General features: G+C 42.5%; 1 protein-coding gene across 1 annotated transcript in view; it reads left to right on the plus strand.

Annotated features, from left to right (window-relative positions):
• Positions 1 to 16,502, plus strand: part of Cnga3 (cyclic nucleotide gated channel subunit alpha 3) — a 57,700-nt gene extending 41,198 nt beyond the window's left edge. Inside the window, exons 5-7 of the mRNA XM_008845827.2 lie at positions 11,150 to 11,257; positions 12,038 to 12,144; positions 14,835 to 16,502. Coding sequence (XP_008844049.1) covers positions 11,150 to 11,257; positions 12,038 to 12,144; positions 14,835 to 16,234 — 1,615 coding nt within the window. The 3' untranslated portion in view covers positions 16,235 to 16,502. The remainder of the gene's footprint in view (positions 1 to 11,149; positions 11,258 to 12,037; positions 12,145 to 14,834) is intronic.
• Positions 16,503 to 17,614: the final 1,112 nt, after the last annotated feature.

The raw sequence follows: 17,614 nt of genomic DNA on the forward strand, positions 1-17,614 counted from the left end.
TTAATTAGTAGAGGTGATAAACATTACCATTGAAATCTACCTGATGACTTTATAGACATACACAGGTACCAAGGACCCTAGTGTAACTGATTATGACTAGTACTAGATACGTACAGATTGGAGATGCATGTGCCAACATCTCAGTGTTAGTAGCAAAAACAATGTTTTACTGCAAGGAACAATATATTCTAAAATGAAATGGAGATCTTTTTTAAAGGTTAAAAACTCATTCAATTTTATGTCTTACAGGGCCTATACTGAGTTCAATATTGTATAACTGTATTAATTCAACTGTGAACCTAGAAACTTGCACCCACTTGTGAAGAGATATACTCTTGTGCTGGAGTGCGTTACTGAATATTTAAAACTGTAATGAAATGCTTCTTCTAATCACATAGTTATTAAAAATTTTTAAAAATGATTTAAAAAATTTTTAAACATAAAATTATTTTAAATGCCTCAACTGTATTTTATTCATAATGCTAGAATCTGGAACCCCACAAAACCCAAACAAGATCTCAGCACTGCAGCTTGTAACAATCAGGCAGCATTTATGGGCATTTATTTACAAGCTACAAAGACAATTCAGTTGGTTAGAGCTCAGCACTCGCTATGTAACCCAGGCTGGCCTCCAGCTCACTGGGATCCACCTGTCTCTGACTCCCAAGTGCTGGGAATAAAGGCATGCACCACCACACCCACCCCACTTTGCCTTATTTGAATCAGCTGACCAGCTGGCCACCTGTGACTTAGTGACACTCAGCTGCCATGATATGACTGGCTGAGATTCAACTATGTGTCAAGGCTACATTGTTAAATGAGGTTTTCTGTGAGTTTTTATACAAAAGTAGTTTGCAGTTCCATACCTAAGGACTCCTTTGTAGACACAGCCTCGGGCTTAAGTTGAATTAAGTACCTTTCTAAAATATATTCATTGCCAAAACTTGGAAGGGTTATGCTTGGGAGAACAATTCAGTGGGTTAGAGTACTTGCTATCCAAGCGTGAGGACCTGAGTTCAAATCCCCAGAACCCACATAAGAAAAAGCTATGAATATTTGCTCAAGCCTGTAATTCCAGTGCTGTGGAGAGTGGAGCCAAGAAGATCAATGGGACTGGCTGGCCACCAGCCTAGCTTCAGGTTCAGTGAGAGACCCTGTCTCAAGAGAATAAGGTAGAGAGTGATAAAGCAGGATACCTGATGTCCTCCTCTAACCTCCATGTGCATATAACACACACACACACACACACACACACACACACACACACACATTTTTGTCTTGTTTTGTTTTTTTGGTCTTTTGGAAACAGGATCTCCCTGTAGCCCCAACAGGCCTAGAACTCACTATGTAGACCAGGCTGGCCTTGAACTCACAAAGATTCACCTGCCTCTGCCTCCCGAGTGCTGGAACTAAAAGCGTGCACCACCACATTTTTAAAAATTTGGAAGACAAGAAAAGCACCTGTGAGATTACACATACAAAAAAAGTACGGCTCATGTTAATAGTGAATCCTGCTGTAAGAGATAATTCCCTTTAATACATTAATATACCTCCAAAAATTTCTAGGCATATATTGAGCAGATTAGGTAGATACAAATATATATGTCTATTTTAATATATATTTATATACATGTACTGATTAAAAGCATTTGTATTCCTATGTAGTTGCCTAAGAGCTTTGTGACCTTGAACAAATTACCAGACCTTTTTGCATATCACTTTCTCAGCTTTCACATTCCCTATTTTAAGGTAATGGATGATAAACCCAAATCCATACATGATAAGCTCAGACATTGGGCTGGGAATGTGGCTTAGTCAGCAAAAATGCTTGCCTAGCATGCTTGAAGTCCTGGGTTGAATTCCCAGCACCACAAAAACTGGACGTGGTGGTGCATGCCAACAATCTTCACACTCAGTAAGGCAGGAGGATCAGAAGTTCAAGGTTATCTTCAACTATAGTGAATTTGAGACCAGCCTTGGCTACATAAGATTCTGTCTCAAAAAAAAAATCAAAATTGGAATTGTAACAGTGCCTTATAGAGTTATATGAAGACTAATATATATATATATAAAGAGCTTAGAACAGTGCTTTGTAGATTCTGCTCATCTAATACATATTGGATAACTCATGGCTCAGTAGGCAGAATAATCCCCATTGCCAAGAAAACAAACAAAAAAACCAAAATGGTATCTACCATCCAAATCCTCAGAACCTATTGTCCTATTAGCTTTAACTGTCAACTTGATTATAGCCTAGCATCACCTGAGAAGCGGAGTTTGATTGAGTGATTTTCCTTATCAGATTAGCCTGTAGTCATGTCTGGGAGGGGTATGTCTTGATTGTTGCTTGGTGTAGGAGGGCCCAACCCACTGTGAGCAGCACCATTCTGTGGGCCAGTGGTCCTGAGCTCTATTTAAAAAAAAAGAAAGAAAGAAAGAAAGAAAGAAAGAAAGAAAGAAAGAAAGAAAGAAAGAAAGAAAGAAAGAAAGAAAGAAAGAAAGAAAAGAAAAAAACCAAAAAATTGGCAAAGCACAAGCCTGTGAGCCAGGAAGCAGCTTTCCTCTCTGGTTTCTGCTGGAGCTCCTGCCCTGACTTCCCTTGATGATGAACTGTGACCTGGAAGTCTAAGCCAAATACATCCTTTCCTCCCCTAAATCACTTTCAGCCTAAGAGTTGTTGGGTTTTTTGTTTTGTTTTGTTTTTCACAGCAACAGAGAAGAAACTAGAATACCTGTAAATAAATTACTTTACACAACAAGAGGCCATTACAAATATGATTCACTCTAAGGATCTTGAGGTGTGTAGAGATCCTAGAATAACAGGGTGAGCCAGGTGCAATAACATGAGCCCTTAAAGCACAAGTTGGAGGTGAAGTATGCATCAGAGCAATGAGACAAGTAGGAGAGGTTCCCAGGGGAGTGGGCCATGGTGGCCCATGTTGAAGATTGAAACAGTGATATAAACCAAGGAATATAACCTCCTCCTCCTCCTTCTCCTCCTCCTCTTCCTCCTCCTATTTGTGTGTGTGTGTGTGTGTTTACATATGGATGGGCTGTACACATATGTACACATCCATGTGGAGGCCTGAAGTTGAGTCAGGTGCCTTTCTTGATTGCTCTCCACTTTATTTTATGAGGTAGAGCTCCTCACTGACTGTAACTTGTCTAGCTAGTTAGCTTTCCCTGGGGATCCCCTGTCACTGTACTGGGATTACAGGCAGCCAGCACATCTGCCTGGTTATAACATGGGTTCTAGGTATCCAGACTCCTCTGACCCTCACTCTTGTGCAGCAATCACTTTATCCACCCCCCGACCCCCACAGCCATTTCTCCAACCCTACTACAATGTGGATTTATTTTTTCTTTATGTGTCTGAGTGTTTTGCCTGCATGTATATAAGTGCATCTGTGCACACAATGTCCATAGAGGCCAGAAAAGGCTGTCAGATCCCATGGAACTGGAGTTACAGACAGTTGTTAGCCTCCATGTAGATGCTGAGAACTGAACCTGGGTCCTTTGTAAGAGCCATCAGTGTTCTTAACAGATGACTCACCAGCCCTACAACATCTTTTTTTCAATTACATTTACTTATTTATTTATTCATTCATTTATTGTGTGTGTGTGTGTGTGTGTGTGTGTATGTGCATGTGAGTGGGTACATAGTGCACATGTAGTGGTCAGGGGACAACTCGTGGGTCCTGGGGACTGAACTCAGGTTACCAAGTTTGGCAGCAAGTGCCTTTACCCATTGAGCCCTCTGTCAGTCCTGCCACAGCTAGAAATAGCCATACATTAAAGCCAGTGAGAACACAGGAACTTTGCTGCTACAGGTACAGGGAACTGAATCCTGCCAACACCACAAATGAGGTGCAAATGAGAATTTTTTTCTCTTCTAAAGCCTCCAAAAAATATCATAGCTCTGCTTTCACTCTGGTGAGAACCCTGCTTGATTTTTTTTTTTTACATTTCACAAATCTTTATTTTTAGTTATCTATTTCTCCACTCTTTACATCAATAAGAAGTCTTTTAAAAATTTTTATTGAATTTTTGCAATTTTCACACAAACTGATAATATTTAGACCCTCTTCCTATCTGCCTGTAGAGTCTGATTTGTGTCTCCAAATATCCTTCAGTGTGGGTCCATCCACTGGAGCTTGGTTAACCTACCAAGAGTCCCTTGAAAGACTCCTTCAAAGAGACTATGTCTACCCTTCCCAGCAGCCATCAGTTGCCAAAATTTCCTCAAGTTGGGTTGGGATTTCTTACCCACTTCCCCATGTCTATGCTGGGATTTTTCCTGGTTTGAGGTTGCATGGGACTTGTGCCTGCTCTCACCATTGCTGTGAGTTCATATGAGTAATTGACCAGCTGTCTGGAAAACTCCCTTTCTTTGTGGTCATCCACCGTCTTTGGCTCTTACAATCTTTCTGCCCCCCCTTCTGCAATGATCCCTGAGCTTTGGGAGGCAGAAGTTTGAACTAGGTGTCCTATTCATAGATAAGCACTTTGTGGCCTCTTGTTCTCTGTACAGTCATCAGTTGTGGGTTTCTGCGTTAATCACCATCTGCTGCATAAGGAAACTTCTTTGGTGAGAGTTGAGAGATGTATTCATCTTAGGTGTAGAGGTTGCATTGAGAATGTGTCACTTAGGGTTAAGCATCTCACAGACACTTATTCTCTGCATTTGACCAGTTGTGGAACTCTGTAATAGCCTCTAATCTCTTGCAAAAAGAAGCTTATTTGATAAAAGGTGAGAGGTACACTTCTCTGTAAATATGATGCATATTTAGAATACAATAAGAAATTATGTTGGTCTAGGGATGTAGCAAAAGTAGGGATTTTTTCTAGGATCTATGATTTTTTTTTCTAGGATCTATGCCTATTTTTTTTTTTTTGCAGTACTACACATGAGTTCCCTTCCATTGAGCAGGCCTTAATTTCAATTAGACAGTTGTTGATTACTCCCAGGATAAAAGTGCCATGACTATACCAATAGAGATAGTTTTCTGGGCCAGTCATTGCTGTTTATTAGGCTTTACAGCTGTGTAGATCCATTGATTGGTTTTCTCCCTTGGCAACTTGCATGGTACCACAAAAGTTAGTCTTTACAAGAGACTTCCAGGTCAGTTCCAGTTTTATTGCTCCAAGTCCTGTGTCTGAAGTATGGCCTATCTTCAGCAGTAGGGTCTTACCTTCAAGTTCTGGGTGCCAATCAAGGGCTATGGCAATAGCCTATGTGATTTTGAGAGTCTCTTGGACTACCCTAACCAACAACTGGAAGGGAGGTTTCTCCAGCCTGGCACTGTGTTTTTTGTTATATAGCCTTCAGCTATACACATGCACTCAAATATATATTATATGTGTATTTTTTCAATAGGACTTTGAGGAAATAGATTTCTCTTTTATTCCCTATTGGCAATTTGGGTAACCCCTTCAGAGGATGGCGTGATAAGAATAGGAAGTAGGAATTGGCTAGGCAGTTAGGGTAAAAAGACCCCAAAGCAAAGTAGCCAGTTTCTTGGCTAAAAGTCAAAGTGTCCTTGGGCCTGTTAGCAACATACTCTGTTCCAAAGGCCAAAAATGTTAAAAGTATTTGGGAGCTTGTGTCTAATCCTTAAAACATTTTAAGGTTAACTCTTCAGAGGAGGAAATGTTGGAGGGGAGGGAGTGGGCATGGATTTGATAAAAACACCTTATATCTATGTATGAAATTCTCAGTAGAGTTTTTGTAAAAATAAACAAAAAATTAAATTTAAAAAAAAGCTCAGAAAACTAGAACAAAAAATGAAGGGATATTTCCTCAACCTCACAGGCATATAATAAACTGAAGAATCCTCTCTAAGATCCTGAACAACAAAAAAGGTATTTGCCTCTAGCAATAAGACAAGATAAAAAAAATTAATAAGCAAACCTCTGCTTCAGGTGATAATTATCTACAAAAACCCTACAGGACTACTACAAATAATGAATACATTTAGCAAGTTTACAGGATGCAAGTTAATTTGCAACACTCATTTATTTACTACAGTAAACATGGAAATAAACATTTGATTTTCCATTTGCAATACCATCAAAAGAACAAAAAACACTTTACAATAGAGTCACAAAAGAAGTATGAGATCATCATACTACAACTTACTAGGACGATCTAAATATATATAGAGAAACCTCATTCATGAATTGTCAAGAGGTCACTACTTCTCAAAACAAATTCAACACAGTCCTAATCGAGATCACATATAGGCTGTTTCTTTTGAAATTAAGAAGAGTCTGATTTTTTAAAAATGGAAACAAAGATTTTATTACATGATGCAAAGAAATACTGAAAACCAAGAGCAAGGTTGGAGAAATTGTTATAGGACAGAGTTCGTAAAAAAAATCACCAACACCACTTTAAGAAAAGTAGCAAGGTAAATTTTAATTTTCGACCGGCCCGGCTGTCTATCTCGGGAGTAGAAGCAGCTCTGATGATTGTCAGGTCAGAGTTTTTATAGAATTACAGAATTATTATTAAAACAGGACATTTGTGAACCAATCAGGTTTGTACAACATAGCAGAATTTTGACTCTATTAATCAACAGCCAGTCATTATACAGACAAGTGATACAGTCATATAACTTGGCAATCAACTTTGTAATTTTAAAATTAGTCAACGTCCTAGCCATAACAAGTACAGTAAGAAAGCTGAAATCAGCAGTTACCGGGTGGTCAGACAATAACAGGATAACAAGGTGGTCTTATGCCCTGTGTCAAGGTGACCCAAGATAGCAAGCAGATTACAGAAGCGAAAACAAGCTGGTTAGCCAGATGTATAATGTCTGGAATTAGCACATTCCATGATTCATGGCTAGGGCAATTTTCCAAGGCCCAAGGTTGCCCCCCTTTTCCTTTTGGTGTGGAGCGAAGTTGCTGCTAAAATGGCTCTGAACAAAATGGAGTAACTTGGGGAAGTTTGCTGAGCCAGTTCAAACTTACATTTCCTGACTTCAAAACTGATTATAAAACTAATCTAAAGACTTCTTATTTGCAGGAGCCAGGAAAATGGAAATGAACCTTGGGGCTATAGGGGAAGAAGGAGCTCTAAACAGGAGGATAGTAGGAGACAGGTGTCATTAAGGAGGAAATGGGTGAAGAAGTAAGTGTGGGTTATAGAGGGGAAGTGAGAGGAGAGGTAAATAATGCTTAGATGGACTGCTTGATTTTTGATCTACAGGACTGCAAAACAATAGGGTTGTGTTTTAAACCACTTGTTCTGGCAATGCGTACAAAATGAATTCAATCATTATTTTCTTTTTTTAATATTTTTTTTTATTTTATGTATGTGAGTGTATTGCCTGAATGTATACAAATGCATCTATGCTGTGCAATGCCCACAGAGGTCAGAAGAGGGCATTAGATCCCCTGGAACTGGAGTTATGGATAGTTGTTAGCTGCCATGTGGGTGCTGGGAACCCAACCTTGGTCCTCTGAAAGAGCAGCCATTGCTCTTAACTGCTCCAGCCCCCATCAACTATTATTTTCAACTCCTTTATAGTCTTATCTTGGTTTGGTTTAGTTTGTTAGACAGTGTCCTAGTTAGCTTCAGCAGTCAACCTGACACAGCCCAGAGTTTTCTGAGGTAAGCTCAATTGGGGGATTGCCTAGATCAGACTGTCTGTGAGGAATTGTCTTGATTAATGATTGATATGCGAGGCCCAGCCCACTGTGGGCTGCACCATCCCTAGGCAGCCTAGGGCCTGCCTAGGCTGTATAAGAAAGCAAGGGGAGCCTGAGCTACTGGCTTCCTCCATAGTTTCTTCTCCAGGTTCCTGCCTTGAGTTTCTGCCCTGACTTCCCTCATTGATGGACTATACCTGGAAGTGTAAACTGAAATAAACCCTTTCCTCACCCAAGTTGTTTTCGGTCATGGTGTTTATCATAGCAACAGAGAAGCAAACTAGAACAGAGTAGTCTATGTAACCCAGGCTGGGTTTGACTTTAATCCCCCTGCCTCAGCCTTTCAAGAGCTAGGGTTCCAGGTATGCATGACCACCTGTGACCATTGTAGTCTACCTTTATTTATTTTTAAGATCTATTTATTTTTATTTTATGTGTATGAGTATTCCCTGCATGTATGTATGTATACCATGTGCAGGCCTGGTGCCTGTATAGGTCAGAAGAGAGCACAAGATCCTCCAGAACTGGAGTTATAGACCATTGTGAGGTACTATGTGGGTACTGGGAACCAAATCTTGGCCCTCTGCAAGAGCAGCAAGAGTTCTTAAGTACTGAGCCATCTCTCCAGCTTTTTAACTTAGAAACTATCAGGAACAGGGACTGGAGAGATGAGTCAGCAGTTAAGAGTGCACATTGCTCTTGCAGGGGACCCAAGTTTGATTCCCAGTATCTATATCAGGTAGCTCACAATTGCCCACATCTCCAGCTCCAGGAGATCTGATGTCTTGGACCCCTGCAAGCACTGTACTCATGCAAACACACATACATGGGAGTGCATGCACATGCGCACACACACAATTTTTTAAAAAATATATTAAGAACAATTTTCCCATGTCACTGAATTTTCTTCCACAGTACCATTTTAGGTGGCCCCACAGAATTCAATTATTTGTGATGGCTCTATGAGTGTGTGATTAGCTTCTTGTAGTTTTCATTGTGAATAATGGAAGTGATTTTTCTTCTTCTCTAGGTATATTCGCACACGTCTTTAGTCAATTCCTTAGGAAGTACTGGGTGAGAGCACGCTGGTCTTCCTCAGTAAATGTGTAATTAGCAGACATTTATTTCACAACCCGAACCTTGCAGAGTATAGAAGAGAGGAATCAGTTTCCCTCCTTTGACAATTCAACGGGCAAAATCTTTACCTTTCACCTTGGTTTCCTCAGTTGTTCAATGGAAAAGGGAGGCCTGCCTTGTGCTCAGTAGATCCTCTGCCAGGATCACCCTGCAGATGAAGATGGAACAGCTCCATAGTCCAGCAGTCACTAAGTGTACATTTGAACTTGGCCTTGCTTACAGGCCTCTGATGGCTATGAGATTCACTGATAAAAAGGCTTCTTGACTGACTCTGAGGCCACATTCCCAATAAACCCATGTTAAATTGAAAATGGCATAATTCAAAAATGCATTTAAATACACCTAACTCACCATATGTTCTATTCTATTGCTGTGATAAAAACACTAACCAAAACCAACTTGGGGAGTAAAGGGCTTATTTGTCTTACAGCTCACAATCCATCAAAGGAAACCAAGGCAAGAACTCAGGACAGGAACCTGGAGCACAGACCATGGAGGATAGCTGCTTATTGGCTTACTTCTCTGGCCTGTGCTCAGCCTGCTTTCTCATACAACACAGAACCACCTGCCTAGGGATGGCACCGCCCACAGTGGACTGGACCCTCCCACATCACTCAACAATTAAGAAAATACCCCATAGACATGGCTATGGGCCAATCCAATGAAGCTAGTTCCTCAATTGAGGTTCCTTTTACCCAGGTGTGTCAAGTTGACAACTGAAGCTATCCAGCACACTATGTATCTCAATTTATCATAGCCTACCTAAAATGTGCTCAGATTACTCATATTAGCCTCCAAGGGGGCTGATTCCTACAACACCAAGCCTATGTTATACGTGGTAACCATGCAAGTTCTAGGCCAACCAGGAGCTGTGGCTTGCTACCATGCCCAGTGTGGAAAGAAGATTGGACCACATATCACTAGCCCAGCAAGGGGTCAAAATTCAAGATAAGGTTTCTATGGAGTGCACATCACTTTCAAAGCATCATGAAGTCAAACCTTAGTAAGTGAAATCCCTATGAGCCAAGAACCATCTATTTGTGTGTCACCAGCCTGTTCCAACCTCTATGAATTTTGCCTCCCCTCTACTCAATGGCTTTCCCATTGAGATATAGGTTTTCGTTTGATCTAGGTTTTGAGAACAAGCTTAGGATACAACCGTTCCTTCAGACCAAAGTTTGACATGTGACTTCTAAAACCCTGCATGAAATTTCTCCCCCAATATGTGGATTTCAGTTTGTAACCAATTGCTTCAAAACGTCTCAGGTCTCAGGCTGATGTGACTTCCCAGGAGCTCATGGAAATAGCTCATAACTTATAGAACAATAGCCTGAGTCACTAATTTCTCAAGATACTCTTCAATGGGGAAGTTTGCTTCATACCTCTAGAATTACAGATAGTAATAATGAAACCAGTAACTTCTTATTACAAATGCAGTGAGAGATGAAGAGAGTTCCCCAGGATGCACTCCAGGGCTTCGAAGGGCAATTGAGTGGAACTGCTTCAGAGACACTGGACAATGTTCACAGGCACACACTTCTAGCCCCAGTTCTAGAGAAGGATGATCCATCCTGGGATGGTCCCTGCCAGGTCCCTGGGAACTTGGCATTTCTTCAAAGCTCTCCCTGAGATTCCATTTTTCCCTTGGTGACATTGCTATGCTGCCTTTCCTAAGGGCAAGAATGCTGTCACAGTACGTGGAAATATCATCACCATGTGTACTGGATAGCTTTAAAATGTCAACTTAACACACCTGGGTTGAGGGAGCCTCAATTGGAGAATTGCCTCTAGTGGACTGGCCTGTGGCCATGTCTGTGTGGCATCTTCTTGATTGTTGAGTGATGTGGGAGGGCCCAGCCCACTGTGGGTGGTGCCACCCCTGGGCAGGTGGGCCTGTGTTTCATAAGAAAGCAGCCTGAGCAAGGGCCATGGGAACAAGCCAGTAAGCTGCATTCCTCCATGGCCTGTGTTCCAGCTCCTGCCTCCAGGTTCCTGCCCTGAGTTCCTACCTTGGGCTCCCTGATGAACTGTGACCCAGGAGATGTAAGATAAAACAAACCCTTTCCTCCCCAAGTTGGTATTGGCCAGAGTATTTTGTTACAGCATTGGAAAAACAAGCTAGAACACCATGATTCTACAGTCAGCAGCAACAGATGGGCTGGGAGAGAAGGACCTCCAAGTCTAGCCTGTCTCCCCACAGTGGTGCCCCATGTGACACCCTGGAACTGAGAGTACCCAGTTGTGATTTCCATTTCTTTAGCCTGGGCCTGAAATTTCCCTCGTTTTTAAGTTAATCATGGTCTCTAAATCCCTCGAAAACCTTTTCACACACTGTAATGTATGTCTGTGTTTCCAGAGGGAAGAAAGATGCCATTGTGGTAGACCCCTCCAGCAACATCTACTACCGCTGGCTGACTGTCATCGCCCTGCCAGTCTTCTATAACTGGTGTCTGCTTGTGTGCAGGTTAGCATGGGGAAAGGCACAGCAGTTTAGAGGCCAGAGTGGAAGGACAGGAGGGGTAGGGGCAACTAGTCTGAATAGAGAAAGTCTCTCTTCCTAGTCACCATACAGATCCTCTGCCTCCAGTTCTCCATCTATAAAATCAGACCATGTCACTGAGGACCCCAAGGATGCTCTGAACCATGGGGATAGGACTGAGCTTGAGATGGATGCTGGTTCTGCCACTCTGAGACCTCCATACTTGGGTTGCATGAAGAGGAGATAGGACTAATCATTGTTCTTCTGAGAGGGCAGGGGATGTTTCTGAGTGAGCATGCTATAGGGTAGGGATGTAGGAAAAGCACTGTTCTCTGAGGGTAAGTTATGGGTTTTTGGGTCTCCTAAGCAGAGGCTTTGGAACACTTCTAAACATGCTGCCAGGCACAGATGCAGAGGATGGGCTCCTTCTGGGTAGGCAACGGGGCTTGGGGCATTTCTGAGAAAGTCTGCAGTGTGCAAGCTGCTGAGCAGAGCTAACTACATTGCTGTTCTCTCAAGGTAAAGAAGGGGTTATCTATCTGTTTGAGCTCTATCATCAGTCTTCACTCTACATAACCAGTTCCCCAGCTCTTCTTCTTAGAAGCTCCATGATGATAGACAGCATAGCTTCTCTGAGCCTGAGGTGATTCTGCCACATATCCACATTTACTGGATAAAATGAGCCCAGTCCACAACACAGGGTGGGGAAGGGTCCATGCTCTAACACTCAGCTCTCATGTCACGTCTCACATTTGACTTGTTTAGGGCCTGTTTTGATGAACTTCAGTCTGAGCATCTGATGCTATGGCTGGTCCTGGACTACTCAGCAGATGTCCTCTATGTTGTGGACATGATGGTGCGAGCCCGAACAGGTGAGTGTGCTAACCTCAAGCTGTGTGTTGGAGGTCTTCTAAGTTTTGAAGTGTGGAAGCAGGGGTGGCCGGTCTGTCATGGCTGAGTTCTGAACATGGACTCAGGGCCTTGGTTTCTAAATCAGTGAGGTGGTGCTAACAAGCCTTGCTGCTTGTCATGTACTGGTTTTAACAAGAAAGTAAGATGTACTTGAAATGCTTTGTGGACCCTGAAGCTGCATGTGGTTTACTGCTGTAATTTGGTTTGTTTACATTGACCACAAGGGTACAGATTTTGTTCCAAAATCTTAGAAGCAATAAGTAGGGCCTCCACTAGCTTCGAGCATATATTGGTGCACATCAGAAAAAAATCTCTGAAAGCTAATCATCCTCTTCAGTTCTTTACATGTTAAAACTCCCCTAAGGAGCTGGAGAGATGGCTTAGTGGTTAAGAGTGTTTGATGCTTTTCCAGAGGATGGGAGTTAGGTTTCTAGCACTCAAAGTGGGCAGCTTACAACTGCATATAACCAGCTCCAGACAATCTGATGCTCTCTTCTGGCCTCTGCAGGCACTGCACTCAAGTGGGTTCGATTCCCAGCACCCACATGGAGGCTAGCAACCATCCCTAACTCCAGTTCCAGGGGATCAGATGCCCTCTTCTGACCTTCATGGGCATTTCACAACATAGGGGTGCACTTACATACACACAGGCAATACACTCATACACATAAAATAAAAATAATAAACAAAATATTTTTAAATGCCTGTACTGAACATGTTTGGGCTTTTTACCTTGTCCCTATTCCTACACAGCACATATTACATCTTAGCATTGTTGTTTTAGGTAGTATGAGAAATCTACAGAAAGGGCTGGTGTGATGGCTCAGTGGTTACAAGTGTGCACTGCTCTTGCAGAGAACCCAAATTCAATCCCCAATACCCACGTCAAGCAGTTCACACTCACAAACTACCTATAACCCCAACTCCAGGGGGACCCAATGCTTCTGGCCTCTGGGCACCTGCATTTGCATGCACATGCACACATACACATAATTAAAATTAAAATTAATCTTAAAAAAGAAATCTAGAGAGGATTTAGAATAAGAGGATATGTGTAGGCTATATGTAAATATGACATCATATTACGAAAGATGCTTAAGCATCTAAGGATTTTGGTTTTCTTGGGAGAAAAGGTGGTAAGGGGGTCCTGGAATGAGTTCCCTGTGATTCCAGAAGGACAATTGTTTTTATTTTTATTTTATTGTATGAGTGTATTGCCTGTATGTGTGTAAATGCCTGCAGAGGTCAGAAGAGTGGGGGGTGGATTTCCCTGGAACTGGAGTTACAGACCGTTGTTAGCCACCACCTGGGTGCTCGGAATTGAACCCGGGTTCTCTGCAAGAGTAGTCAGTACTCTTAACCACTGAGCCATCTCTCCAGTCCCAAGAAGGACAATTGTTTAAGAAGACTGGTTTGAGAGGAATATGGGGCTGTTATATAAAATATGTAACAGAAACCTGATTTTCATTTTTAGCAAAAGAACATTCTTACCCTCAGTCTGGCCTTGAAGTCTGGCCTTAGGCCAGCAGTGGCAGCACTAGTGCTTGTAGAAGTGCCCAGGGCGCAAGCTCTGGGAATCAAGCCCAGCACTATTTCACTGAACATCCATTATGTTATTCTATTTTTGTGCATGGTTGAAAATGTACGTAAATAAAAATAAATTTTAGAAAAGATCTCCTTAGTTGATGAAGGCCATATGCTTCTTTACAAATGACTCTCCTTCGAGCCCCCTGGATGACAGTAATGTTCAGGAACACTTCTGAACTCCTGGGTTTCAAATGGTGGGTCATGCCCCATCAGTAACTGGAGAGATCAGTTCGGTAGGCTGTAACTTGCATTTTTAGATTTTTATGATTAATTTTTTCAAGCACATACAAAAGCAGACAGAACAGTATCAGGAAGACACATGTACCTCACTGAGTTTCAGTAGTTAACTACTTAGACCTGCTTGGTGCATTGGTCCCAGTCTCATGTCCTTATCTTGCCTGAATGATTTTCAAACAAATCTCAGGTAATAGTTAGATAACTCTAATATCCATTTGACTTTTAAATTTTAATTTTCATTCTCTGCCATCACCTACTATTCAATCTATTTTGGTTTTTATATAAATTTATTTATTTTTATTTTTTATGTATGAGTGTTTTATGCCTACATGTGTGTAAGTGCACCCAATGTCATGCAGTGCCCATGGAGGACAGAAGTCATCGGACCCTGGAACTGGAGTTACAGATGGTTCTTAGCTGCCATGTGGGTACTGGGATTCGAACCTGGGTCTTCTGTAAGAACAGCCAGTGCTCTTAACTGCTGAACCATCTCTCTAGTCCCTATCCAATCTATGTTGAAAGTTACCCAATTGACCTATATATTTTTTAAACTGAATAGAGGACCAGGGATAGAGCTCAGTTATATAAAATTTGCCTAGCACATGTAGAAAAAAAGAAAAAATCAATAGAATAAAGATTCATAAAGAGCAAATATCAGAGAAAGATTTTAGCAGTAATGAGATGGTTGTTTGGAAATCATTTCTGTTCTGTGTGTGTTACTGTGTGTTGTGTAATCATGATATGCATATCTTTCTATAGCCATGGTAAAACTAAATTTCTTTTAAGTCCCCTTTTGTACCCTAGTGACCTCCTTTTTCTTCCTTAGGTTTCCTTGAGCAAGGCTTAATGGTAATGGATACAAAGAGACTGTGGAAACATTACACCAAGACTTTGCACTTCAAGCTAGATATCCTGTCTCTTGTCCCCACTGACCTGGCTTATTTAAAGTTGGGTATAAACTACCCAGAACTGAGATTCAATCGCCTACTGAAGTTTTCCCGACTTTTTGAATTCTTTGACCGTACAGAGACAAGGACCAACTACCCCAATGTGTTCAGGATAGGGAATTTGGTTTTGTACATCCTCATCATCATCCACTGGAATGCCTGCATCTACTTTGCCATTTCCAAGTTCATTGGTTTTGGGACAGACTCCTGGGTCTACCCAAACATCTCCAAGCCAGAGTATGGGCGCCTCTCCAGGAAGTATATTTACAGTCTCTATTGGTCCACCTTGACCCTGACCACCATTGGTGAGACCCCACCCCCAGTAAAAGACGAGGAGTATCTCTTTGTGGTCATAGACTTCCTGGTTGGCGTTCTGATCTTTGCCAGCATTGTGGGTAATGTGGGCTCCATGATCTCCAACATGAACGCTTCAAGAACAGAGTTCCAGGCCAAGATTGACTCTATTAAGCAGTACATGCAGTTCCGCAAGGTGACCAAGGACTTGGAGACACGGGTTATCCGGTGGTTTGACTATCTATGGGCTAACAGGAAGACAGTGGATGAAAAGGAAGTGCTCAAGAACCTCCCAGACAAGCTGAAGGCTGAGATTGCCATCAATGTGCACCTGGACACCCTGAAGAAGGTCCGCATCTTCCAGGACTGTGAGGCAGGACTGTTGGTGGAGCTAGTGCTAAAGCTCCGTCCCACTGTGTTTAGCCCTGGTGATTATATCTGCAGAAAGGGGGACATTGGGAGGGAAATGTATATCATCAAGGAGGGCAAGCTGGCTGTGGTAGCTGATGATGGGGTCACCCAGTTTGTGGTCCTCAGTGATGGAAGTTACTTTGGGGAGATCAGTATCTTAAACATAAAGGGGAGCAAGTCAGGGAACCGCAGAACAGCCAACATCAGGAGCATTGGCTACTCAGACCTGTTCTGCCTCTCCAAGGATGACTTGATGGAGGCCCTCACTGAATACCCAGATGCCAAGAAGGCTCTGGAGGAGAAGGGTAGGCAGATCCTGATGAAGGACAACCTGATTGATGAAGATCTGGTCAAGGCCGAGGCAGACCCCAGGGACATTGAGGAGAAGGTGGAGTACCTGGAGGCCTCCCTGGATACTCTGCAGACAAGGTTTGCAAGACTCCTGGCTGAGTACAGTGCTGCACAGATGAAGGTGAAACAGCGCCTCAGCCAGCTGGAGAGCCAGGTGAATGTGAGGAGACATGACTTCTCACCTGATGGGGAGATTTCCAAAGATGCCGTAAAGACAGAGTGAAAATCAAGTGGCTGTTTGCCTGCTGCCTCCCAGAGACAACTGTCAGTGCAACATGTCTATAGCTGCATGACACGGGACTTAGCTGGGGTTTCATCCTTTGTAAGTGGTGTGACTGCAGAGATAGCCTGTTTCCACATCTAAAAAAATCGGACTTGTGATGTTGACTGTCAACTCCAGTGAAGCACCAGGTTAGTGTGACGTCTACCCCCACAAAGAGCAGGGCTTTGGAACGTGTGAAGTCTCCTCAATAAAGTGTTTGAAAGTATGTGCCCAGGATTCCAATAGTTTAAAAAAATTATGTGGGTGCATGTGTGTTTGTGTGGAGGTATGTGCACATGAGTACAGGCGCCCACAGAGGCCAGAAGAGGTTGTTGGATCCCCTGGAGCTGGAGTTATGAGTGGTTATGAGCTATCCACTGTAGGTGCTGAGATCTGAACTCACAGCCCCTTCAGTATCTTTTTGAGATGAAGGTCTTGCTATGTTGCTTAGTCTGGTCTGCAACTCTTGAGCCCAGGTGATGATCCCACCTCAGTTTCCCAAGTAGCTGGGACCATATACATGCTCCACTGCTTCAAGTCCAATAGGTTTTTTATGAACCATAAGGAGATGCTTAAATTTTTTGACAAAGCTTTCTTATAAATGGAAGTTTATTTAATCTCCCTCCCTCAAATCACTCCACCATCATCTGATTGTGAAAACACAACAGGTTCTGGGGTTACAGATCAGCAGTAAAACACTTGCCCAGTGTATTCAAAGGCCCTGGCTTTAATCCCCAGTACCACCAGGAACACAACAGGAAGTTGCAAGTATAAGCTCGTAGCTCAAATCAACGTCACACCCGACATGATTCTGAGACCGGCATCTTCTTGCATATTCGCTGGGACCCTGGAAACCTTGTCTTTTTTTGTAACATGACACTTTGAGAAAAGCCACTCAATGGGAGATCCCTTCAAGCTAGAGAAGCAAATCTAGACTCCCTGCCATCTAGCCACTGTGACACCCATTAGGTTAACAGGACAGCATGTCTCATCTCTTCCTTCTCATTTGCCAAAGGATTCAAAGACAGCTTCCTTATCCTAGAAATCAGACCTTTGAGGAAGAGCTTCTGCTGCCCATCAGTGATACAATAGCTGGGAATTGATAGAGAATTCCTAGAAATTTAGCAAACAGATTTTGACAATATTTGAAGAGGAACATTGCATGGTGAGACCTGCGAGTCTCAAATGAAGACTGGAACCAGTTGTTACTACCGAGGTAGCCTGTTGCTGCTAGAGCCACATAACTTCCTGTAACCACCTGTCCGTGTTGAGGAAGAGCCCTTTAGATAAGAAGGTGGAGTGATGACAACTGAGATTTTCAGAAGCTGAGACCCACAGACC

This window comes from Nannospalax galili, unplaced genomic scaffold (assembly GCF_000622305.1).
Source record: "Nannospalax galili isolate Female #2095 unplaced genomic scaffold, S.galili_v1.0 scaffold182, whole genome shotgun sequence".
NCBI lineage: Eukaryota > Metazoa > Chordata > Mammalia > Rodentia > Spalacidae > Nannospalax > Nannospalax galili.